Source organism: Macaca mulatta, chromosome 1 (genome assembly GCF_049350105.2).
Source record: "Macaca mulatta isolate MMU2019108-1 chromosome 1, T2T-MMU8v2.0, whole genome shotgun sequence".
In the NCBI taxonomy this organism is placed as follows: domain Eukaryota; kingdom Metazoa; phylum Chordata; class Mammalia; order Primates; family Cercopithecidae; genus Macaca; species Macaca mulatta.
In genome coordinates, this window is record NC_133406.1 from 188,284,648 (window position 1) to 188,308,804 (window position 24,157).

The 24,157-nt window shown below is 50.0% G+C and overlaps 2 protein-coding genes across 12 annotated transcripts in view; one reads left to right on the forward strand and one right to left on the reverse strand.

Moving 5' to 3' along the window:
* The first annotated feature begins 4,195 nt into the window (after positions 1–4,195).
* On the forward strand, positions 4,196–23,962 carry CC2D1B (coiled-coil and C2 domain containing 1B). 9 transcript variants are annotated; one of them, XR_013401992.1, is made up of 26 exons: positions 4,196–4,321; positions 5,773–5,855; positions 7,336–7,480; positions 8,480–8,583; positions 8,961–9,119; positions 9,542–9,667; positions 9,858–10,017; positions 10,205–10,389; positions 10,562–10,637; positions 10,739–10,846; positions 10,939–11,069; positions 11,337–11,409; positions 11,633–11,763; positions 12,200–12,317; positions 12,400–12,572; positions 12,972–13,097; positions 13,664–13,722; positions 13,804–13,920; positions 14,268–14,341; positions 14,451–14,509; positions 14,668–14,719; positions 15,179–15,278; positions 15,420–15,510; positions 16,465–16,594; positions 16,876–18,192; positions 19,984–20,342. XR_013401992.1 is itself a non-coding variant. In XM_015139764.3 (25 exons), the coding sequence occupies exons 2-24, from the start codon at positions 5,790–5,792 to the stop codon at positions 16,591–16,593; spliced, it is 2,562 nt and encodes an 853-aa protein (XP_014995250.3). In that variant the 5' UTR covers positions 4,196–4,321; positions 5,773–5,789; the 3' UTR covers position 16,594; positions 23,674–23,962. The 9 variants fall into 9 exon arrangements, 8 of the variants coding, with proteins under 8 accessions (XP_014995250.3, XP_077813190.1, XP_014995256.3 ...); XM_015139764.3 differs by lacking the exons at positions 16,876–18,192; positions 19,984–20,342 and adding an exon at positions 23,674–23,962; XM_077957064.1 differs by lacking the exons at positions 16,876–18,192; positions 19,984–20,342 and adding an exon at positions 18,750–19,857 and having other exon boundaries at positions 12,182–12,317.
* Positions 23,241–24,157, reverse strand: part of ZFYVE9 (zinc finger FYVE-type containing 9) — a 135,017-nt gene continuing 134,100 nt past the window's right edge. For all 3 annotated transcript variants that reach the window (XM_015139754.3, XM_015139751.3, XM_077957040.1), the window contains one exon: positions 23,241–23,817. In XM_015139754.3, the coding sequence (XP_014995240.2) occupies positions 23,656–23,817 (162 nt within the window). In that variant the 3' untranslated portion in view covers positions 23,241–23,655. The remainder of the gene's footprint in view (positions 23,818–24,157) is intronic.

Below are 24,157 nucleotides of genomic sequence, written 5' to 3' on the forward strand. Positions count from 1 at the left end.
GTGTTAAATTCCCTGAGCATGATAAATTTGTGATTATGTCGGAGAATGCTGTTCTTAGGAGATTCATAATGAAATATTTATAAGTGATGTGTTATATCTGCAACTCATTCTCAAATCATTTAGCAAAAATATGTATTTCTATATTCACATATACATTTATAATTACATATAATGGATTGAGGATCAATATCAATATTTTGTAAACTTCTGCAATGAAAAAGAAAAAATGGGCCGGGTGCAAGTGGTTCATACCTGTAATCCCAGCACTTTGGGAGGCCAAGGTGGGTGGATCACCTGAGGTCAGGAATTCGAGACCAGCCTGGCCAACATGGCAAAACCCCATCTCTACTAAAAATGCAAAAATTAGCCACAAGTGGTGGCGTGCACCTGTAATCTCAGCTGCTAGTGGGTGCTGAGGCAGGAGAATTGCTTGAACCCAGGAGGCAGAGGTTGCAATGAGCCAAGATCATGCCACTGCACTCTAGCCTGGGCAACAGAGCAAGACTGTCTCAGAAAAAAAAAAAAAAAAAATGGGTAAATAAGAAATAAGTCATCCAAAGAAGAAGAAACACGAATGACCAAGAAAATGGAAACAGCAAAAGAGGCATGCAAACCAAAACCATTTCACATCTATTAGAAAACCTTTCTATGGTTATATAGAACAGCTGGAACTCCAATACCCTGCTGATGGAGGTGGAATGACTTTTGAAGATTATTTGGTGAATCTTAGGCTAGGAAATGCAAGAAATTGTATGAGCCAGTGTATTAGTCTGTCCTCATGCTATGAAGAAATACCTGAGACTGAGTAATTTATAAAGAAAAGAGGTTTGACTCACAGTTCCACATGGCTGGGGAGCCCTCAGGAAACTTACAATCATGGTGAAAGGCACCTCTTCACAGGGTAGCAGGAGAGAGAATGAGTGCCAGCAGGGGAAATGCCAGACGCTTATAAAATCATCAGATCTTGTGAGAACTCACTCCTATCACAAGAACAGCATGGGGGAAACCATGATTCAATTACCTCCCACAAGGTCCCTCCTAAGACACATGGGGATTATGGGATTACTATGCAAGATGAGATTTGGGTGGAGACAGATCCAAGCCATATCAGCCAGTGTGATGGTTAATAGAGCATGCAGACAGCCTATTGCGGGACTATATATATATATATATATATATCATATTAGTTCTGTTCCTCTGGAGAACTCTAATGCAGCCAGCAATTCCATTCCTAAGTATATGCCCTAGAGAAATTCACATACGTACACCAAGACTCATATACAAAAAGTTCATAGCTGTCTTTATAATGGTAAGCCATTGGGAAAGTGACTTATTTTCATGCTATGGAATCATATACAGAAATGAAAATCAGCTAACTAGTTACAGTATACATGTCAATTTGAGCAAAGCTTACAAACAGGGTTGAGTAGAAAAAGGCTGAAGAATTACACTGTATGTAACCAATGATATAATTTTTAAAAGCTTGCAAAAAAATACTATGTATTGCTTAAGGATACCTACACAGAAATAGAAATGCTCGGGAATAATAAACACTAAATTTAGGATAATGGGTACATCTTCGAGAAAGGGAGGTGTTGCAATATGGGAGATGTACAGGTAGCTTCAACTATGTTTTTTTTTTCTTAAACTGGTAATTGATGCCCATGTAGTTAATTCACACAACAAGGAACTATTGAGTGCCTACTATGTACCATGCACTGCTGTAGACACGAGACACTTGGAGAAGAAACAAAAAAATTTCTGCCTCTGGAGCTTGCATTCTAGTAAATGTTAAATATTGTATATCTTTGTGTATATCTTAAATGTTTCATTATAAAAATCTTTAAATACTTTTAAAACTAATGAGAAATATGAATGTGAAACCTCAATTTAAAAGTGGTAATGGGCAGGGCATGGTGGCTCATGCCTGTAATCCCAGCACTTTGGGAGGCTGATGTGGGTGGATCCCCTGAGCTCAGGAGTTTGAGATCAGGCTGGGCACATAGCAAAACCATGTCTCTACAAAAAAAAAAAAAAAATGCTGGGCATGGTGGCACGTGCCTGTGGTCCCAGATACTCAAGAGGCTGAGGTGAGAGGATTGCTTGAGCCTGGGAGGTGCAGGTTGAAGTGAGCGGAGATCGCACCACTGCACTCTAGCCTGGGAGGCAGAGTGAGATCCTGACTAAGAAAAGAAAAAAAAAAAAAAAAAAAAAAAAAGCTGGGCGCGGTGGCTCATGCCTGTAATTCCAGCACTTTGGGAGGCCGAGGCGGGCGGATCACGCGGTCAGGAGATCAAGACCATCCTGGCTAACACGGTGAAACCCTGTCTCTACTAAAAATACAAAAAAAGAAAAAAAAAAAAAAAACTTAGCCAGGCATGGTGGCGGGCGCCTGTAGTCTCAGCTACTCGGGAGGCTGAGGCAGGAGAATGGCGTGAACCCGGGAGGTGGAGCTTGCAGTGAGCCGAGGTCACGCCATTGCACTCCAGCCTGGGCGACAGAGCGAGACTCCGTCTTAAAAAAAAAAAAAAAAAGGTAAGCAATCAGGAGATGGAAAAGCCCTGTGTCCAAGTAAACTGGGAGATCTTTGAAACCGCTAACTATGAAACATAATTTAAAAGTTCAAGGCATAGGCAGGAGGGGAGATGGCAATGTTTTAGACAGAAGAAACTAATCCAGCAGTTTAAAATATATTTTAAAACTTTTTTTCCTTTCTCTTGGGTTTCAAGATATAACCTTGAAGCAAACTGCAAAAGCCTTTTCCCTTAGCCTTAAAATAGATCCCACATCCCTCCCTTTCTCACTGTATATACTCCCTTCACATTTATCTTACTGTATGCTAGTATTTAATTATCTGCCTTCTTAGAAGTTCCAAGGGCTAATCTTGAGACAGACAGACCAAGCCTGGAGACACAGCTGCAAAATTCCAAAGGTTACTTCAAGGTGGCTAGTCAACAGCGGGGCCATTGTGGAGATGAGACCAGCCCACACTCCAGGTAGGCTGGGACCCAAGATAGCCACCAGAACAAGACACACAGACGTTGTACTCTGTACAATTCTTGCATGCTTCCCATACCACATTTTCCTTTTAAGCCCTTCTCTTTCCCCCCAAAATCGAAGTGGTTACTTTAGATGGGAATCTGGCCACTTCCCCATTACTCCTCTCTCGGTTTTTTTGTTTTAGTTTGAGACAGGGTCTCACTCTGTCACCCGGATTGGAGTGCAGGTGATAGCTCATTGCAGCTTGGACCTCCGGGGCTAAAGCGATTCTTCTGCCTCAGCCTCTCCAGTAGGTAGGACTGCAGGCACGCACCACCACACCCGGCTAATATTTGTAATTTTTTGTAGAGACAGGGTTTCACCATGTTGCCCAGGCTGGTTTCGGACTCCTGAGCTCAATCTCTTGTTAACTGGACTCTGCAAGCCACAGGGAGAAACCTGCATTCCTTAGAAAACTAGACTAGAGCATATTTACCGATGTTAAAGAGGTTGGTTTTGTATTTCCCTGGGCAAATAATTCTGAGCCTCCGTTTCTTCTAGAGATGATGTCCATCTTGCAGGATAGAGAACTGGTATAAGCTCCATTATGATAAGTGACTGACACAAGCTTGGCAGAAAAGGGGCACACTCCATTTCTCTCCTTATGCCATTTGATTGCACAGCAGGGCATGCGAGTGAGAACTTAGTGTTAGACTCTCTGAATTATTTAAGATGTGCAGCTGGCTCTGCCTGTCTGAAGTTTTCAACGGACCGGAAAATGATACTTTCAGGTGCTGAATTATTAAGAAAAATATGGTGGCCCCATTTCCATTTCCCCAGACTTCAAGGACATGGACAAGCAGGCGAGCCCCGCCCCTGTCTCGCTTCCAGGGCGGAGCTTGGGTAGGCCCCGCCCCCTTGCTCGGTGGGGCGGGGCCAGGGCTCGAGGCGGGGTAGGTCCAGCGAGCAAGCGCTCAGCGCCTTGGGCTGCGTGAGGGAGGAGGCTCGGCGGAGAGGCTGCAAGTGGGCGAGGGCTGGGCCCCGCGACCTCATTTGAGCCTGCCAGTGGACGCCCGGGCGGAACCGCCCAGCGCTCTTGTCCCGCGCTACCTGCCCGAACGCGCCTGCGCACTGCGAACCCCGCCCTGGTGTCACCTGTCGGAGCCTGAGGGGGCTGTGCACATGCGCACTGCCGGCCGTCGGCTAGTGGGGTCACGTGTTGCGCGCGAGCCGCCTCCCCGGCGGGCGCTTCCTGTCGCTACCGCTGCGGCCCAGGGCCCGCGGGAGCCCAGGGCGGTGCCGGCTGGGAGAAGGCCGGGGTTTGGCTGGGATTCACCGCGAGGTATGCCGCGTCCCCGCCCCTCGGCGTGGGGAGCTCCGGGGGACCGCGGGGGAGATGGAGGCGGCGCGGGCGGGGCAGGGCGGCGCGTCCCGCAGCGCGGGAGTGGGGGTCCCGTGTCGCCTCCCCCTACGGACTCCGTTGCCCATCTCTCCTGAGGCCAGGCTCTGTCATCGGGGCCGCAGCCTTGGAGTGTCTGACTGGCCTCGCTTTCACCTGAGCCGGGGTCACTCCCGGGGCCCTGCCGCTAACCTAAGTCCCGAAATCTGACACTGAGAGTCTCCCGGAGCGCCAGCCAGCTCCTCTGCCCGCTCCCCGCCGCCCCCACGCCCGTCAGCTGGTCTCCCCGCCTGGGCTGTGGCGAGATGCGCCGGCTTCCTGCCTTCCCCTACCTCTTGTGCACCTACCCTTTGCCGCCAGAGTGGGGTTTCTGAAACACCGATCCGATCCTGCCACTTCTTTCCCAGCGCCCTCAGAATAATGCCCAAACACTTTTCGGCTTAGAGGTTTTCATGTTGTGCCGCTTCCATCTCGGCTTGTGCATTCCAGCCTCACCGCTTATGCCCCAGTCATACCAGGCCTCAGGTTCCCTTGTACGAGCCAAGCTGCTCCCCACTTCAGAGCCATCAGGTGTTCCCTCGGCTAGGAATCCTCTTCCCCTCTTTCCTCCAACTTATTTGCGTGACTCAGCCCAGGCATCACCGCCTCGAAGGAGGCGGCTTTTCTCCCAGTGCTGAAGAAGGGGTCACCTCAGGGCACCCATAGCCCCTGGGGCAACCCCGTGTAGTCCACCTCCACCATATACATGGTCCTTGAGGGCTGAGACCGTCTTAGATTCATTTCTGCGCTCCCAGTACCCATCACACAGTCTGACGCAGGAGGTCCTGTGAATGACTGTGAGATCTTTATGGGAATCAGAATGCTGGGACAGCTTTCTCCAGAGCACAGCTGTGAGATGGAACTTTGATGAAGTGTCCTTGGATGATGAAAATGTTCTGTGTGTGTGCTGTCTGGTCATAGCCCCTTGCCACATATGGCTGTTAAGCACTTGGAATGTGTCTGTTGTGGCTGATGGACTGGATTTTTAGCTTTATTTCATTTTAATTCATTGCAATTTAAAATTAAATAGCCAGCTGTAGCTTCCATAAACACAGCTTTAGAACCTTTCTGAATTCTACCCAGCCTTCCACCCACCCTGAACCTAGAGTACTTCCCTGAATGTGCTTTTTAAATTTGAGTCCGTTCAGAACACTCCCCAGTAAACCCATTGACAGGTGATCCCCATCCCTCCCATGGCCTGTGCTGCTTCAGTGCTTTAATTAAAGGTAATCCATCCTTTGGTGTTCAGCATTGCCTTCTTTGGGAGTTTACTATCCACACCTTACCACAGGTAGCACTGTTGGGGGCGGGGCTTATGGGCTACTCCAGCCTGAATCTCTGTAACTGTTCCATAGGTATCTAGGCTGCCACGATGCCAGGGCCAAGACCTCGGAAGGGCCCTCAGGCCAGAGGCCAAGGGGTGGCCGCTGCCAAGCAGGTATGGAACTTAGCCTTCTAGGCTACTGGGTCGGTTTGGGGATGAGAGTCCCTAGACAGCTTAGGCAAACTGGATCACATGTAGTTCCCCCATTAGTTCAGAGACTTGGAGCAGTGTCTCCTGGAGGTGGCAGAGCCCTTAGGCACCCTCCTACTAGTCCCTGTCACACACAAGTGGGGAGAGGGTTCAGGAATCACCAAAGTTTAGGATGTTCTGATGGGACCTCAGTGCTCTCATGGGTTCCTCAGATAGGGTCACAACTTTGCTTGTTAGTGAGGGATGCCAGGGTGTGAGGGCGGTAGTCAGTGGGAGGATTTCACTGCCTAGGAACAGATGGCTGTGCCCCAAGTGGAAGAACAGGGGGGTTTCCTCACCAATTTTCTTCCTTTATTTCTTCTGGGCCTACGTCTTGAGATTTCTTAGTCCATTTTTACTGTCTTTAAAAAGGTAAGAAAGGAGGTGGGGTAAAGGGCATAGACTCAAGTCGCAAAGAGCTTGTTTTAAATTCTGACTGTCTCACAAGACTCTCAGTTTCATCTGAACATTGGGATAAAAACAGAATGTGAGCTGGGCACCGTGGCTCACGCTTGTAATCCCAGCACTTTGGGAGGCTGAGGCGGGTGGATCACCTGAGGTCAGGAGTTTGAGACCAGCCTGGCCAACATAGTGAAACCCCATCTCTACTAAAAATACAAAAATTAGCTGGTGTGGTGGCATGTGCCTGTATTCTCAGCTACTTGGGAGGCTGAGGCAGGAGAATCGCTTAAACCCGGGAGGCAGAGGTTGCAGTGAGCCAAGATAGCACCGCTGCACTCTAGCCTGGGCAACAGAGCCAGACTCTGTCTCAGGAAAAAAAAAAAAAAAAAAAGGATGTACCTCTACCTAGAGTAGTCAGATTCATGGAAACAGAAGAATGGTGCTTACCAGAGGCTGGAAGGAGGGGAGGAAGGGGGGTTAATGTTTAATGGGTAGAAAGTTTGTTTTACAACATGGAAAGAGTTCTGTGGGTGGATGATGGCGATGGTAGCAGGATAGTGTGAATGTCCTTATGCCATTGAACTCACCCTTAACAGTGGTTAAGATGATAAATTTCATATTGTATATGTTTTGCCAGAGTTTTAAAATATAGGACCTTCTCAGAATTGTGAGAATTACCTGAGATAGTTAAGATAATCACATAGAACACTAAGAACAGTACATGGCAGCTATTGCTGTTAGTCGTAATAATGGTAGTGTGTTTTAAATTCTGACTCTCTCACAAGACTGTCTCAGTTTCAGTGTGGCCTTGCTGGGTTTTTTGTTGAGTCCCTAGGAAGGTTTCTCAAGGAGTAATGTTGCAGGCCTCAGTTTCTTTCTGCACATTGGGCCTCACAGGCTGAAGGAGCCACTGATGGGGACGTGGAGAGTCCCAAGTCTGGCTCTGGAGCTGGGCTCTACCCTCCTTGTTGTGTGGTTCCTGAGAGTCCTGCTCTGCTCTCAGATGGGGCTGTTTATGGAGTTTGGCCCTGAGGACATGCTGCTGGGCATAGATGAGGCTGAAGATGATGAGGACCTGGAGGCTGAGCTGCTGGCTCTCACAGGGGAAGCACAAACTACAGGCAAGAAGCCAGCACCCAAGGGGCAGGGTGAGTTTGGACACAGGGCTGGGCTTGGTGCTGGGACAAGATGGGCACAGGCTAGGACAAGATGGTAGAGGGGTTCCCTTGCAGCTGGAGGGAGCCAGCCAGATCCCCTGGTCCTTCCAATACCCATGTACCTTCTGCAGCACTCCCTCCAAGAGGCGGCCTCACCCTGCTTCCCCACCTTGTGTCATGGCCTGGGCTGGCCCCTCCCCATTGTGGACAAATGTGTTTCTCAGACTGACTCAGGTCCCCATCCTTAGCCCTAGCCACGGTACTGGTGTAGGGTAGGGACCCAGTTAGCACAGACTGAACTGGGTACATAGGAAGTACATAGAAATTGTGTCCAGTGAGTTAAGTGAAATCTCCCTCCACAGCCCAGATGAGAACAGAGACTTTAGGCCTGGGAGGATCAGGAGGTCTAAATCTTCCTCTCTTTTCACCAGGAACCCTCAGAGAATTCCCCCGCCCATCCCCACCATTCTGTATGTCCCTGAGCTGAGGATAATGGGAGGACCTAGGAAGGGGCTCGCTGCTCCTGCCTTGGGGTGGCACAAGCCTAGGTTTGAATCCTAGCTCTGCCACTTACTAGGATTGCAGTGATAGGAAAACTAATGTTGGAAGTTTCTCAGTTTATTCAGTATATGAAAAGGGGATATTATCCATCTTGCAGATTTGTTGTGAAGCTCAATTGGACTTTGAAAATCTTTTCAGATGTGAAAGGTGTGGTTGGAGGTTGGAGAGAGTGGATGGTCATGTCTATGTCAGGCTACTGTAGGCGGAGGTGCAGAGAAAGGAGCAGCTTGTTGCTTGGTGGGCGGCCGAGGAAGGGTTCCCTGTTGAGGGTCTTTTGAACTAGGTCTAGAGGAAGAGCAGTTTTCCAGGTGGGCCTCTGCCGTGGGAGGGAAGGGGGATTTCTGTCTGGGTGGATCTACCAAGCCCCTCCTTTACTCATCCCCGACCTTACCTGTGCTGTGCTGACCTGCTGTGACCTTCTTCCCCCAGCCCCCCTGCCCATGGCCCACATCGAGAAGTTGGCAGCAGACTGTATGCGGGATGTGGAGGAGGAGGAGGAGGAGGAAGGGCTGGAGGAAGATGCAGAGCTGCTGGTGTGTCTGCCAGGCTGGTATCCCAGGGCTCTGAGGCAAGCTTGGGCCTGGTGGAGGAGAGGGCAGTGGAGAGAGGCTGGGGGTGCCCCTCTGTTCTCTGACTGTGAGTGAGTGCTTGCCCCTCCTGGCCGTACAATGGGTGGCGTGTCTCTAACTTCTGGGCTAAGCTCTGCGGTTGAGAATTCTCAGATTTGGAGTAATTACTGTTTTCGAGGCTATCCTTGGTCAGATTAAAGAAATGTTTTGGTGAAGGGGACTGAGGCACAGTGACTGACGTTAGGGAATATCGCTGGGAGAGAGGGTCCTTTACTCTCAGGTCATGTCGTGGGTATGGTCTTGAGGCCCCCAAGCTCCTGGGCTGTGTTTTGTCTCCCTAGACGGAGCTGCAGGAGGTCTTAGGTGTGGACGAGGAGACTGAGCCCCTGGATGGTAATGAGGCAGCTGGCCCAGGCGGCTCTGAGGAGGAGAAGGGCCTAGAAGACACTGAACCTCCAGTGCAGACAGCTGTCCTGACAGCTTCAGCCCCAGCAGCTCAGGTGGGTTCTGGCGCAGGGCCCCTGTGCCTCTGATGCTCCTGTGTGCCCAGACATAACGTGTGTGGCCTGGCCTGCACGGCAAGGCCGCAGTCACCCTTTCCAGGACCCTCCTCCGGCAGCCGCCCCAAGCAGAAACTGAGCACAAGAAACTCCTCCGTGGCTGCCAGTCTCAAAGGCCTCTCTGTTCTCCCAGACCACCCCCGGGAGCCATTTCCTGGCTTCCACCAACTGGGGCTCTGTATTTGCCTCTGCCATGGCCTCTGGCCTCTCCAGTGAGCCTTTGCTTCCTGCCTTGAGGCTTTTAGGCTCTTCTTTCTCCTGGAGTCCCAGAGCTCCATCTTCTGGGGGCAGCTTCCGCAGAGGGAGAATGGTAGGCCTAGCAGGCCCTGGAGTGGCCAGGCCCTTAACCGAATTGTTCATAGGCCGGAGCATCTCAGGGGCTGCACGCTTTGCTGGAGGAACGAATTCGCAACTACCGAGAGGCTGCGGCCAGCGCCAAAGAGGCAGGCGAAGCAGCCAAAGCTAGGCGCTGCGAGCGCGGCCTGAAGGTGAGTCGGGCTAGGCTGGGAGCAGGGCAGGGGAGGGGACTTCATGGAAGGCGGCTGGTGGAGATTGCACCAGTGGAGGGGAGGTCACCCCACCAGACTTTGGGGGTGGGGGAGCCACCTCTGGCCTGTCTTGGAGCAGGGTCTGGGCTAAGATGGCTGGCTGGGTTTCTGGACCAGTTCTCTCCCTCAGACCTTGGAGTCGCAGCTAGCCGCTGTGAGGAGAGGCAGAAAGATCAATGAGGATGAGATCCCACCTCCAGTGGCCTTAGGAAAGCGGCCCCTGGTCCCCCAGGAACCAGCCAACAGGAGCCCTGAGGCAGACCCTCCAGCTCCCCCTGCCTTGGAGTCAGGTATCTGCAGATGCCCAAATCCTGGTCTAGTTCCTGGGGTCATAGCCCACAGCCTGTCTCCCCAACCTGCCACCACTGTTCATTACCATTGGTCACATCCTCCCCAGGACATCCTCAGGCCAGTGAGGTCCATGGGCACCTTCTGTGACGCTCATGTGCTCTCTGGGGACTGTTTGCTTCCTTATAGACAACCCCTCCCAACCTGAGACCAGCCTCCCTGGCGTTTCTGCCCAGCCCATTTCAGACTCAGACCCAGACCCAGACCCACGGGCCCTGCTGTCATCCCGACAGAGAGAGTACAAAGTGGCTGCCCTCAGTGCCAAGCGGGCTGGCGAGCTAGACCGTGCGCGAGAGCTCATGAGGATTGGGAAGGTATGGCATCTGGCTCAGGCCACCCACCCTCATTTTATAGATGGGGGAAACTGAGGCTCAGAAAGGGAGCTAGACTGAGATTGAGTGAGATTGGCCTGAGTGGGGGTTGTTTCAGCCCAGGCTCTTGGAGTCCCCCGGCTTTTGCCCACACCTGCTTTTCCAACTTCTGCAGAGATTCGGTGCTGTCCTGGAGGCCCTGGAGAAGGGGCAGCCCGTGGATCTGAGTGCCATGCCTCCGGCACCTGAGGGTCAGTATGTATCTGCTCAGGCTGGGGTGGGGTTGGGGAGGAGTAGCAGGCCTGGGGCTGACCAGGCCCTCCCACCTACACTTCTACTCTGGGTCCCCCAGATCTGAAGCCCCGGCAGCCGTCTCAGGCTCCCACAGCACCCTCAGTCATTCCCCCAGCTGTGGAGCGAGTGCAGCCAGTGAAGGCCCCTGACATCCCAGCAACCCCAGGTAGGGCAGGATGGTGGGACTGTGGTGTGGGGACCTGCAGGCATTGAGGGGCAGGCTGAGCTGATGCCCACTTCTTCCTTCTTTCCTTCAAGTGGCCCCTACAGAGTCACCGACAATGCTAGATGCCCTGCAGCAAAGGCTGAACAAGTACCGCGAGGCAGGCATCCAGGCCCGGAGTGGTGGGGATGAGCGCAAGGCTCGGATGCATGAGCGCATTGCCAAGGTGGGCCCGCGGCTGTGCAGCCCCTGCCTGTGCTGGCCTCTTCCCTGGCTGGGTGCTCTGTCTCCCTGGTCCTCCGGCTAGTCCTCATCTTTTCTGAACCTTCATCTCTTTGTCTCTCTGGGGCTCTTGCTGCCTCAAGGATCTTTTTTCTCCCAGGGCTGCTGTCTTCCCACCAGTCTCCGTCTCCTTGCCCCACTGTGTGTTATGTTGGGCAGGGGGCCTATGGGCTGCTGCCAACCACAGGCCCCTCCCTTCCTCCCCTTGCAGCAATATCAAGATGCTATTCGAGCACACAGAGCAGGACGGAAAGTCAACTTTGCTGAGTTGCCTGTTCCTCCAGGTGAGTGGGGCATGGCCTAGGGGTGCTGTGAGGAGGTGGTCCCTGGGCAAGAAGGGAATGGGGGACAGCCAGTGGGGATTACTTCTCATGCATCTGCCCTCCCACTGTGGAGCCATCCATCCCAGCCATGCTCAGCAGAGCCATGCCCCAGAGAGAGCCCTGGGTAGCTCTGTGCTGCTCTGAGGCTGCTCCCTGCCCCTCCCATGCTGTCTCTTTCCCACAGGATTTCCCCCTATCCCTGGCCTGGAGCCCACTATGGGTGTTGAAGAGGACTCAGTGGCAGCGACATTGGCAGCTGCAGAGAAACTGGCCTCTGCAGAGGATACAGGCCCAGCTGATGAAGACGAGGACGAGGTTTGGCTGAGGGATCGACTTCAGGGCTGGTGGGGAGAATAGCAGGTGAGGGGTAAACCCAGACCCTGTTGTCCATACTAACAAGCCCAATAAGGTACATATTCTTTTCTCCACTGTACAGAGAAAAAACTTGTCCAAGGACACCCAGCTAGGAAATAGCAGAGCTGGGATTCAAACCAAGGTCTTTCTGAACCCAGAGCTCCGGCTCTGTCCCCATTATCCTGCAGTCTGTCTCCTGTTGGGGAGGTTAGATGTGAGAGCTTCTGAGGCTGCTTCTAGCTCTCAGATCTTTTAGGGCCCAGGAAGAGAAGCCACCCATCTCAGGTCACACAGTGATTTAGTACAGTGTTAGGAAGATAGCCCAAGCAAGTCTGGGAGCCACCTTGGCCATGCTGGGGAACAGATCCCCTCCTAACAGCCTCCTGGGCACCTGCAGGGTGAGCCCCCAGCACAGGCCCCAGTGGCCAAGAAACCTGCACGGCCCGCGGTCCCTTCATCTCAGCCCCTGCCTGAGCCCAAGGCCTCAAGTTCTAAGGAGTCACCTAGTCCATCTGGTGAGTTGGGGACAAGCAGGGTAAAGAACTGAGGGCCTAGGGAGGGCAGGTGTGGCCCTAACCAGTAGCCTTCTCCCTTCAGTGCGGGAGCAGCTGGCACTGCTGGAGGCACGGAAACTGCAGTACCAGCGGGCAGCCCTGCAGGCCAAGCGAAGCCAGGACCTGGAGCAGGCCAAAGCCCATCTGCGGGTGGCCAAATGTCTTGAGGCTCAGATCATCCAGGCCCGAGCTGGCAGACCTGTTGATCTGTCCAAGGTGAGTCCCACCTGGTTAACCACCAGGACTTCTCAGGCGGAGAAGGTGACTGGCAGGCTTGACAGGCTGTGAACGAGGGCAGCTTCTGGGATGAGGTGGGGTTTGGACAGGACATGATGACAGCTGGGAAAGAGCCTTTTGCTTATACCCCTCTAACTCACGGCCCCAAAGGAAACCAGGAGAAGGGAAGGTGGGCTGCCCGTGGTCAGAGATGACAAGGCTGGGCCAGGCCATGAGAGGCAAGAGTGTTATCTTGGGATAGAATGGGAGGCGATGAGTTGTCATCAGTGGACTGTAGTAGAAGCTGAGGAATTGTTTAGTTTGGGTTCCTGCCTTTGTTGGACTTGGTAGAGGAGTAATCTGACTCTTGGGGCCCGAGGGGCCTTGTGACCTGGGTAGGTGCCTTCGCCCTTGACGGATGAGGAGGGTGACTTCATCCTCATCCACCATGAGGACCTGCGACTCTCCCAGAAGGTGGAGGAGGTGTATGCCCAGCTGCAAAAAATGCTTCTGGAGCAACAAGAGGTCAGCAGGCCCCTCGTCTGTTCCTCCCCTCTGTGCCCACAGCCTCCCCATGGAAGAAGGCCTGGAGCTCAGACCACACGGCCCTGGACTCAAATTCTTAGCTCTTCCACTTACTTGCTGTGTAACTTGGGCAAGGCACTTCCCTCTCTGAACTATATTTTCCTCATCTGTGAGATGGGGTGATAATACCCCTCTTTCAGGGTGGTACAGAGTTCAAACAATAGAGAAGAGGAAAAGAACATTGTGATGTGCGTGTATGTTTATGTGTGTATCTATCTGAACTGCCACCTGTTCTGGAAAGGCTGCCTTCTGAGGGGATGTTTGAATTAGGTTTTGATGGAAGGAGTTGCTAATTTGGGGAATGGCTGACCTCAGAAGAGAAAATGGCAAAAGTGTAGGCAGAGAAACCTGATGGGACTTGGGAGTAGTGCCCTTGGGGTTGTGTTATGGGAGGAGAGAGGTTAGGCTACAGAGGAAGGTTGAAGCTTTAAGAAGTCTACCCTTGAATGCCAACCGAGGCAGGTCCTGCTCTGGGCTCGGGAGTCACTCTGGGCCTCTATTTTCAGAAGTGCCTCCTGTTCTCCAAGCAGTTCATGCACCAGGGCAACGTGGCTGAGACCACCCGGTAAGTGCAAGGGCTGGGGCTGGGCTCCTGGGGTGGGGAGCAGAAAATCCATCGTCATGCTGACGTACCCATCCCTGTCAGATTTGAGAAGCTTGCTCAGGACCGCAGGAAACAGCTGGAGATCCTGCAGCTGGCCCAGGCTCAGGGCCTCGACCCTCCCAGCCACCACTTTGAGTTGAAGACATTCCAGACTGTGAGGTACCAAGGCCTAGGGAAACAGGGGCTCCAGGCAGGGAGGGGCAGGAGGCTGGGAGCCCAGGCCAGAGACTTCTGCCCCTTTAGTGAGGCTTGCCAAGCCTAGCCCCACTGTGGGCACTGGGGCTGTTGAGGAGTAGGACAGGGTGCATGCCAGTGAAGAGCGCACAGCTGTCCAGGTGCTGTGGAAAGAGCTCTGGACCAGAAGTCAGTGACCAAGGTCTGCATACCAGCTCTGCCTTCCCTCCCTCCTGTCACCACCCAGCTGAGCATACAGGCCCTGGAAGAAGGGACCTTGTTCCACCACTGTCCTTCACTTTGAGCATTTTCTCCTTCCCTCTTGGCTCTAGGATCTTTTCCGAACTCAACAGCACAGAAATGCATCTGATCATTGTCCGGGGAATGAACCTCCCAGCCCCTCCAGGTAACCCTAGGGCCGCCCCTACTCCAGGAGGCTCTTGCCCGGACACTCCACTCCAAGTGCTAGGCTCCTGGCCACTCCCTCTGACTTGACTCCCTTTTCTCCTTCCCAGGGGTGACTCCGGATGACCTGGATGCTTTTGTGCGGTTTGAGTTTCACTATCCTAACTCGGTGAGCTTCAGGTAGAAGTAGGATCCTCTGAAACCCGCCTTGCATTCCAGGACCCTGTGCTCACTTTCTTCCCATCCCTGGGAGGCCTGGCTGCAGTGCTTGCCCTGTGTGCCTCTGTGTTTATACGCTGTCCTGACTTCTCCCTCCTCACTGCTTAGGACCAAGCTCAAAAAAGCAAAACAGCTGTGGTGAAGAACACAAATTCTCCAGGTGAGGGCCACATGTGGGCCTCTTTCTCCTCTCTCTCAGAGAGTGTGGGCAGCACTGGTGTTTCCAGAGTGGGTTACCATCTATGCCCTTACTCGATCCACCCCGCTTGGGAGATAAAGGTGCTGTTAACATGCCTCTTCTGTAGTTGGAGAAATGCGCAGAGGTACAGGGACTTGCCTGGGGCCTCATGGCAAGGAAGTGGTAGAAATGGGATATGAACCCGGGAATTCTGTATCCCAATTCCAAGTCTTTCCTACTTTGTTATAATCTGTCTCTAAAAAGAGTACAAAAACTCACTTCCAAGGCCAGGACCTCGATGCTCTACCACCCTTTGGAGGCAGTCACCCCAAAATGCAGGTGGAGAGATCGGGGGAAGGCAGCCAGCCCTGGGCCTCCATTTCCACTTCCTCAGGAAATCCCGAGAGCCAAGCCCCTCCTTGCTTTCTCCCCCTTTGCCAGAATTTGATCAACTCTTCAAACTAAACATCAACCGAAACCACCGGGGCTTCAAGAGGGTGATCCAGAGCAAAGGCATCAAGTTTGAGATTTTCCACAAAGGGTGAGGCTCCCATCAGTCACACTGCCACGCGGGCTGGGAGGAGGGAAAAGCATTTGTCACTGCTGCCCCTGCATGAGCTCAGCCAGCACATTCCTGCCTTCCCTGCCCAGTCCAATCCTCTGCTGCTTCTTGGCTCCCCAGGTCCTTCTTCAGAAGCGACAAACTGGTTGGCACAGCACACCTGAAACTGGAGCGGCTGGAGAATGAGTGTGAGATCAGAGAAATTGTGGAGGTAGGGACTGGGGTGTGGGCAAGCCAAAGGGGTTGGTACAACAAGAGCCAGTATGCACTGAACACCACACCTTGTTGTAGGTTTTTGTGCTCATTACTTAATTTGAAATTCTCCACAAGTGTGCTTAGAGTAGGTGGAATCCTCATTTCACAGATGGAGAGGTTCAGAAGGTCTGAGAAATCTCATAGAGGGACCCAGCAGAAGGCAGCCTCCTTGTTTCCATGAACTCAGTGGATTCCACAGGCAAGGACTATATGACCTTGCCTCTGACAAATGAGGAAACTCAGATCCAAGAGGAAAGGGGGTTCTGTAAGCTCATATGATGTGTCTTGGCAGAGCCACGACCAGCTCCTTACTGATAACCTGTGTAGGCTGAGGCTCTTCCCACTGCAGCACACCTACCCCTACTGCCTGCCTGGGGAAGTTGTTCTTAAGTGGGCCCTGGTCTCTATTGGAGCCACTGAGGGTGATTGGACTTCTTGGGCCTGTTGTACTGCTTTGTATCCTGACTGCCCCATCTTCTGCCCAGAAGAGGGAGTAGTGTGGTGAAGGGGAAGAAACCCTGGGCATGGGGTTCCAGTGCTGACTCTGCCACATAGAGGCATCTGCTTCTCTGTCTTGGCCATCTGTGAAGTGAGGGTTTAGGTCAGTGGAAGGCTGCTTCTTCAACCAATGTTTCTTCCAGAAGTTGCCGTGGGGATTGAGGAGAAAATGAACAGAGCTCTAGCATGCTTGTCTAGATTTATTTATTACTTTTTAAATAAGACTCACCTAAAACCACCACCGCTTCCTCCTCTAAATACTGGGAGGGTAGGGTTGTCATGAATGGAGACTCCTGTGTTCATGCCACAGGACATCTTAGCTCCTCTCACTTCTTTTCTGGGAATGTAGGGACCTGCCTGTTCCCCATCTCTGTCCCCTTAGTTACCATCTCCCTCTCTGTGGCCCTCACAGGTCCTGGATGGAAGGAAGCCCACCGGGGGGAAGCTGGAAGTGAAGGTGAGGCTGCGGGAGCCTCTGAGTGGCCAGGATGTGCAGATGGTCACGGAGAACTGGCTGGTTCTGGAGCCCAGGGGCTTGTGAGGTGGGCAGTTCTCTGGGCCTTTAGAACTTTTGCCCCCTTCTTTTACTTAACTATTCAACTCATATCTGGAGAGAAAACCTAGGAGTTTCTCATCTATGAGAAAGACCAAGAGGCCAAACTGTTGGGTAGGGCTTATGGGCTGAGTTTCTGATGTTCCTCAGTAGAACTGGGGAGAGAAGGTAACCTTCCAGGGTTTAACTATCTTCAGGAAACCCTTTCTAAAATCTTTGTGTTTTCACTGCAGTTTAGACTGACTTCTTGTGCTTTGCACCCCTGTGTAGCCGATGGCCAGCACCAGGAGAGGAGTCAGGCCGCGACTGTGCAGGAGTTGACTTCCCCAGCTTTGCTGGCTTCAGAAGCCTTTGTACATAAGAGAGATGCTGCTACCCAAGCACCAAAGAACTGTTAAGCACGTGCACTACTGACCCCAACCCTGGTCTTTCCTGTTGGCCCCTCCGGGGCCTCTACAGAAACAGGCTGGGTTCCAGGAGCCCATCTCCCTGCTGTCTCCCCCTGCCCCCAGTCTGGATGAGGGCAAGGACACCTTCGTTCCTCTGTGCCATGGAGTCCTGCAGCCCCTTAACCCCTGCGTGGCAACTGTGTATAGCTTACACCTGCCTCCAGTTGCACCACTTCTAGATGTGCCTTTAAAAGATATAACTATGGGATGGGAGAACTTGAGGGTGATCGGGAACCTCCCCTGCTGAGGGTGGGGTCAGGGTTCCGTGACTCCAGTGGGCTAGTGGTAGCCTGTCCCAGACAACTCCATCACCCCAGCTCTGCCTGTGCCTTTATCCCTGACAGCTGCTGCACTAGCCTTCCTGCTTCCCTAAGGACTTAGTGGAGGAGGAAAGTTGTTTTTGGTACTACTTGGTGGGAAGTAAGGGGAAGGCTGGATCTTGGGTTTGGTCCACCCACCCAAGAAAAAAGACTGTTAACTGGAAGAAAAAAATATATATATATAAAATTTTATGTAGCCATGTTTATTTATTTAGGAAACTAACTCTAACTCATTGTAGGGATTTCATACTCAACTACAGAGTATCCATCAAAGTCCTAAACAAAAGTCCTGATCCCTGTCACTTTTTAAAAGCCAGGGTAGCAGTAACGTGACAAACGGCTGCTGTGGCTTCCCTCTTGAGGGCAGGGAAAGCCTTTCCTCTTCATCCTCTTCGGCTGGTTACCTGGGGGACTTCCTTAGTTTTTTCCAAGAAATTCTCCTTTGGCTTTGTATTTTTGAATGGATGGAGACTATGAAGGGGTCTGTAGTTGTAATAGATTTAATATTCAAAACTGAAATGTTCTACATTTCTTAGAAATACCCCATCTTCCCCCACCCCCTTTTTGAAGCATTAATTCAAGATCAACAAAGCATTCCTCAAGATCACTTTTAAAAAAGGTTAGAAGTGAAGCAAATACATTTAGCTTACTGATCACTATAGTATTGCCTAAGCACAGCTCAAGAACTGAGCTTTGTGTGTGTCCTTTTGGGGGATAACAGGGCTGGACCATGCTTCCTTGCCCTTAACAGCAGAGCTTTTAGTGGGTCACAGAGCAGGAAGCACACACAAGTGACTTTTTTCCCCAGGAGTCCTCTGGCCTTTTTTTGAGACAGAGTATCTCTGTCGGCCAGGCTGGAGTGCAGTGGTACGATCTCAGCTCGCTGCAACCCCCGCCTCCCAGGTTCAAGCGATTCTCCTGCATCAGCCTCCCGAGTAGTTAGGATTACAGGCGCCCACCACCGGCACCTGCACCTGGCTGGCCAATCTTATCAGAAGTGAGCTATCAAAACTTCCACAGATGTGAGATTTAACACTTAATTGCGGTCACGTGTATGCAACACAGCAATAATCTAGAATGAAAAGGAGGGTGGTTAGCCTTCATAAGATAACCTATAGAGCAAAGAAAAGTGGCTGGAAGGGTTCCTGACCCAACCTACTCCCCTTAGGGTGTGTATCCAACCCAGTGCTTCCTAAGAGGGTTAGGGACCACTAGTTATCCTCTAAAGTTCCAGCCAGAATTTAGAACTCTAAAGTTCTAAATTCAGGCCTCTGCTGGAAATGGCCTGTTTTGATAGATAAGTTTCCTATGGCTCCAAAATTTCTCCTTTGCAACCCATTCAATTTCAGTCTGCTTCTCTGCTCTTTCAAAACAGAACCTCCAGGCTGAGGAAGCAAGACAAAGCCTCCCACCAGACTTGGAGACTGAAGTTCTTAAAAGGCCTTTGTTGTAACCAAAGGCATGCATGTGTCACTGTTGTGGGAGGAGCCTGTCCCAGCCTCATCTTGTCCTGAGATTTATCCACATACAGTAACCAGGCCGGACACGGTGGCTCACGCCTGTAATCCTACCACTTTGGAAAGCTGAGGCAGGTGGATCACCTGAGGTCAGGAATTCAAGACCAGCCTGGCCAACATGGAGAAACTCCGTCTACACTAAAAACAAAAATTAGCTGGGCATGGTGGCCGGCGCCTGTAATCCCAGCTACTAGGGAGGCTGAGACACAAGAATTGCTTGAGCCCAGGAAACAGAGGTTGCAGTGAGCCTCGATTGTACCACTGCACTCCAGCCTGGGTGACAGAGCAAGACTCCGTCTCAAAACCAACACAAATACAGTAACCAAACATTGGAGATTAGTGACACCTGCAGCTGGGAGCCAGCTACAACCCAAATCATTTAAAAATTTTCAGTTATTTGATCTCATGCAATGCACGCTTTCTTCTGAATTAGTGAATTGAATGAACTATGGAAATTTTTTAGAATCAAGAAGTCTTACTTACAATTAAAGGGCAAACTCCTGTGACTCTAACATTTTTCCTTTCTCATAGCACCATTCTGAAACTTGAATTGTTGCTTCTGGATTTTGACGCCTTGTTTTCCATGGGCAGCTCCTAAAAGACTTTGTCCCTTAAGTAAGGGCAGCTGCTTTCAGGATGAAACCATGCAACTGAGACTGGCAGATCTTGGGAGCTTGCACCTGGGTCAGCTCCACAGATGGATGTTTCTTCTCTGCCTCAGCTGCCCAGGCTTTAAAATGGCATCATTTCTCCCTACTCCTTAGCCCTTCTGACTACATACAATCCCTGAATCCCCCTTGCCATTATTATTATTTTAGCATTATAAAAATAGAAGCCAGCCAGGCAAGGTGGCTCACGCCTGTAATCCTAGCACTTTGGGAGGCCAAGGAGGGCAGATCACCTGAGGTCAGGAGTTCGAGACCAACTTGACCAATGTGAAACCCCGTCTCTACTAAAAATACAAAATTAGCTGGGCGTGGTGGTGTATGACTGTAATCTAATCCCCGATACTCTGCAGGCTGAGGCTGGAGAATCACTTGAACCTGGGAGGCGGAGGTTGCAGTGAGCCAAGATAGTGCCATTGCACTCCAGCCTGGGGAACAAGAGCAAAACTCTGTCTCAAAAAAAAAATAGAAACATTACAAACTTGCTAATTCCAGAAACAATGTTCAGCAGGTTGATTGTTGTTTGAAATGTGTTAAATGCATAAATTATTTCCCAGGTGACCTATCTAGAGGTAAATTTAACTGAAAATCTTGGGCCCACCAGTGTTCAGGAACCACTGTGGCTGGGGGAAGACAAGACGTGGGGAATTTACAGAGGCAAAATTTCCAATCTCTGTAGCCCTACAGTCCCGTAGTTCCTCAGAAAATGTTGATAAAAATACATTACCTAGCATTTGGTAAGCATTTAATAATTCTTAAAAATTTAATAAATTACCAGAATGGCAACTCTATTCCTCTTCAGTACAGAAGGATCGCTGTATCTCAATCTTTAAATTTACAATCCAGAAAATTTGCCTATTTCGAAATGTGGTGGTTCAGTCCCTTGCTTTATATAATTCTTACAATATACATTGTATAAAAGCAAGGATAAACAAGGAAAACAATTAACTAGCATTGGCTATTTTATGGCAAATTCCACAAATGATTTTACTAAACACAGAGGACATTTGATGCCGCTGAGAAAGGATCTGAGGGCCAGAGTTCATCCTTAGTGGGAGAATTTAAAAGCTTGCAATGAGCCAGAAGAAGTAAGTACTATGGCAAGCAGGAGGATAAACCACAGGAAAACAGGACCAGTCCCTGTCGAAGTTCCAAACTTTTGAGGTATGTTCAGAAAAAGCTGGCTATTAGACCAAAAATAAGCTGCCCCTGTTAACAAGTGCTTCCTGTTCTTGTCAGGTTTGCAGGTAGCGGTTCCCAGGGCTTGGCCCTGATAAGCTACTGCTGTGTGGGCTAAGCTTCCCCCTTAGAAGCTCTGAGTACCTCTGAGCCTGTGGGAAAGGTCACAGTAAGAGTTCTGTGCAGCCACCATTGGTAAAACCTTTGGAGAGGCAGATGTCGACTATAAGCTCCCACCTCAGAGAGCAGGATGAACCTACACAGACATTTTCCAGACCAGCCTGGAAAATGGAAAGTTTCCACAGCCTGCTGTTGCCTCATGCTAAACCCAGCACTAGCCACTGGGGAGCAGCCTGTCGCCGTCCCAGAGGCCTGCGCTAGTTTCCAGGGAATTCTTGGAGCTGTACTAATAACTGCAGAAAAACTAGTTTAGCCTTGACTTTCAGAAGATGCCAGTGACAATGGAGTACATTGCCCTAAAGCAGTATTTTCAAAATGTGTGTTGTGGAATCCATTTGGTCTAAGACCAAAATAATTTTTTAATGAAACAGAAAAAGGTCAGAGTGCATCACACATCATGGATAAACCAGATTTTGGTTTCTAATACCACTCCCATTAAAAGAAGCCAGAGCTCCTTGCAGAAATGGCTGATTCCAGGGCTAGGGTAGGGTCACCACAAGATAAGCCTGAAGCATCTTGTTAGGATAGAAATAAAAAAGAAGTGCTCAAAAAAAAAAAAAAAAAAAAAAGCATGTCACCAGGATGTTGGAGCCAGCTTGAAGGGTCTCTTGTCTAGCTAAAGCTGAGACCATTTGTGTACCAAAATAATGAATTGGAACCACTGAAAAAGGCCAGGCTTGGTGGCTCATGCCTGTAATCCCAGCACTTTGGGAGGCCAAGGTGGGTGGACTGCTTGAGCCCAGAAGTTTGAGGCTGCAGTGAGCTAAGATTGTGACACTGCATTCCAGCATGGATGACAGAGTGAGACACTGTTTCAAAACAAAACAAAAAACAGTCTATGAGTGTATAATGATAATTAAATGAATAAATAAATTGGGAAGGAAGGGCTTCTGCTTATAGTAGATTACCAAGTGCAACCTGTAAAGCTGAAGAATGCGCTAGAATTGGAAAATCATTTTGCAAACATCATAGTAAAAGATCAGTGCAGGTAACGAACATCAATGCATACTAATTTAAGGGGACACTTTCATAGGCAAGATATTTGCATGGTCTGAAAGTCTATATATACTGGTTATAAGTTCCAGGTGGGGGGATATACAGAGAAGCTGGATAACACCTTGACCAAGTGATCAAAATTTACCACTGTCAATGAGGGGGCAGATGGATATCAAGTCATTCTGGGCAAAAACACATAACCCAATTCTAAATGTAAGGAAACATCAAACTGAGTTGTTTTCTGTTAAAAAAAAAAAAAAGAAAGGGTGGGGGTGGGGGGGCATTTACCAAAAATATCAATGAGGCTGAGCGTGGTGGCTCACGCCTGTAATCCTAGCAGTTTGGGAGGCAGAGGATGGCGGATCACTTGAGGTCAGGCCTGGCCAACATGGTGAAACCCCGTCTCTACTAAAAATACAAAAAAATTATCTGGGGGTGGTGGCAGGCGTCTGTAATCCCAACTACTCCAGAGGCTGAGGTAGGAGAATCGCTTCAACCTGGGAGGCAGAGGTTGCAGTGAGCCGAGATTGCGCCACTGCACTCCAGCCTGGGTGACAGAGCAAGACTCTGTCTCAAAAAAATATATATCAATGACATAAAAGATCAAGACGAGTCATGACAGCCATAGCCATGTCTGATTCTATACTGGAAGGTTTACTGGAGAGAAAAAATGCTACGAAGAACATCATTGGGCAGATGCCAGGTTAAAGTATCAAATCAATGTTTGAAGTAGAGAACTGTCCTACAGTTGTATAAGAGAATGTCCTTATTTTTAGGAAATAAGCATTTAGGAGTAAAGGCCTATGATGTATGTAATTTACTTCAAATGCCTCAATTTTTTATGGAGAAGGAGAAAGGCAGAGAGAAACCCTGACAAATCAAATGGGGCAAAATGTTAATAAGTGAACAAGAGGGGAATCTGGGTAGTGTGCATGGGTTTTTTTGTACTTGCAACTTTCCTAGAAGTTTAAATTATTTCTCAATAAAATATATTTTTAAATTCTTCCAGTATTTATAACTAAAAACGTCCTGGGTGTATTCCATCAGCATTCACAGAAATACCCAGTTGAATACCTGCCATCCACACAGGCAGATCTCCAGCAATCCTGAACTCAGCTCTGCTCTCCAAATGACATTTACACTGAGTTGCCCTTCCGAAACTAGAAGAGTAGATTAAGCCCTTGAGTCTTCGATTCACTTCCATGAATAATCTGGTAAAAACAAAAATCTAAGTGTGACTTCTACTTGGTAAACAGCTGTGATGTAACTGGGACAAGATCAGTGGGGAATTATCCTTTTTACACCAATGCTGTACAAAGAGTGCAAGAATGGATGCTTCATATTTTATTTCCCTTCTGCCCTCCCCATCCCACCCTTGGTGATGGTTGTACCCATTTGAGCATTTCTGAGCACATGACCATAAGTAAATCTTGAGAGAGGAGCAGAATTCTTGTCTAAACAGTAACAGAAGGGGATTAGCTGCGAGGATAGCATAACTGTTGTGCAGGAACAGAAGCTGCCCAGATCTTCTTGGTGGACAATGCATAGAAGACTTAGAATTATGGAACATCTGTCCCCCCAACCACCCTTTCCCACCCGTCTCCCAAACCCCCACTCCCACCCTATTCCCCACCCCATTAATAGTGTTAACAAAAGCTTAATCTTCCAGTTTTAAAGTGCAAATGATTTGGGTATGACTGCTGTTGCAACAAGTCTGAACAGAAAAAAATGAAGTCTTCTCTGTTTATGCGATGTTTTCCAGAATATAAAAGATGAGTTCCATGACGACAGGGCCCTCACTGAGCTGGCAGGCCCCTCCATGGATCACCGGCACCAAGGCGCTGTCCAGATCATTCATGTACTGCGAGGGAAGGGGCTGGCCATTGCTCCCTGCTTGATAGCCAACCTATACCACAGAGAGAAAAGGAGGAGAGGTTACTGAACAGAGGCCTCTCCAGGGCTGAGGGCAAGGAGGCTGAGCAGAAAACGAGATGTCCTTTTTGGCCATAGGCTAGACATATGGCAGTGAATACAAATTTATCCTCTTTTCCGGATTGTCACTTATCCTGTTGTTTATTCCTGACCACTTGACAATCATGAGGCACTGGGTAAGCCACTTAACCTGTTATGGTCTTAGTTTTCTGGTGAAGGGGAGAGGTGCATAAAAAGATATGGAGTATCAGAAATAACACCTTAAGCTTTGGTTGTGAAAATTGAGAAATGTACAATGTATAGCTCCCTAACAT

Excerpts from the sequence above, each read along its gene's own strand:
- CC2D1B (XM_077957064.1), top strand. The coding sequence starts at position 5,790 with ATGCCAGGGCCAAGACCTCGGAAGGGCCCTCAGGCCAGAGGCCAAGGG. Across the intron at positions 9,120-9,541 it reads CTTCAGCCCCAGCAGCTCAG|GCCGGAGCATCTCAGGGGCT; the intron begins GTGGGTTCTGGC and ends AATTGTTCATAG. Across the intron at positions 11,764-12,181 it reads CTGATGAAGACGAGGACGAG|CCTCCTGGGCACCTGCAGGG; the intron begins GTTTGGCTGAGG and ends CCCTCCTAACAG.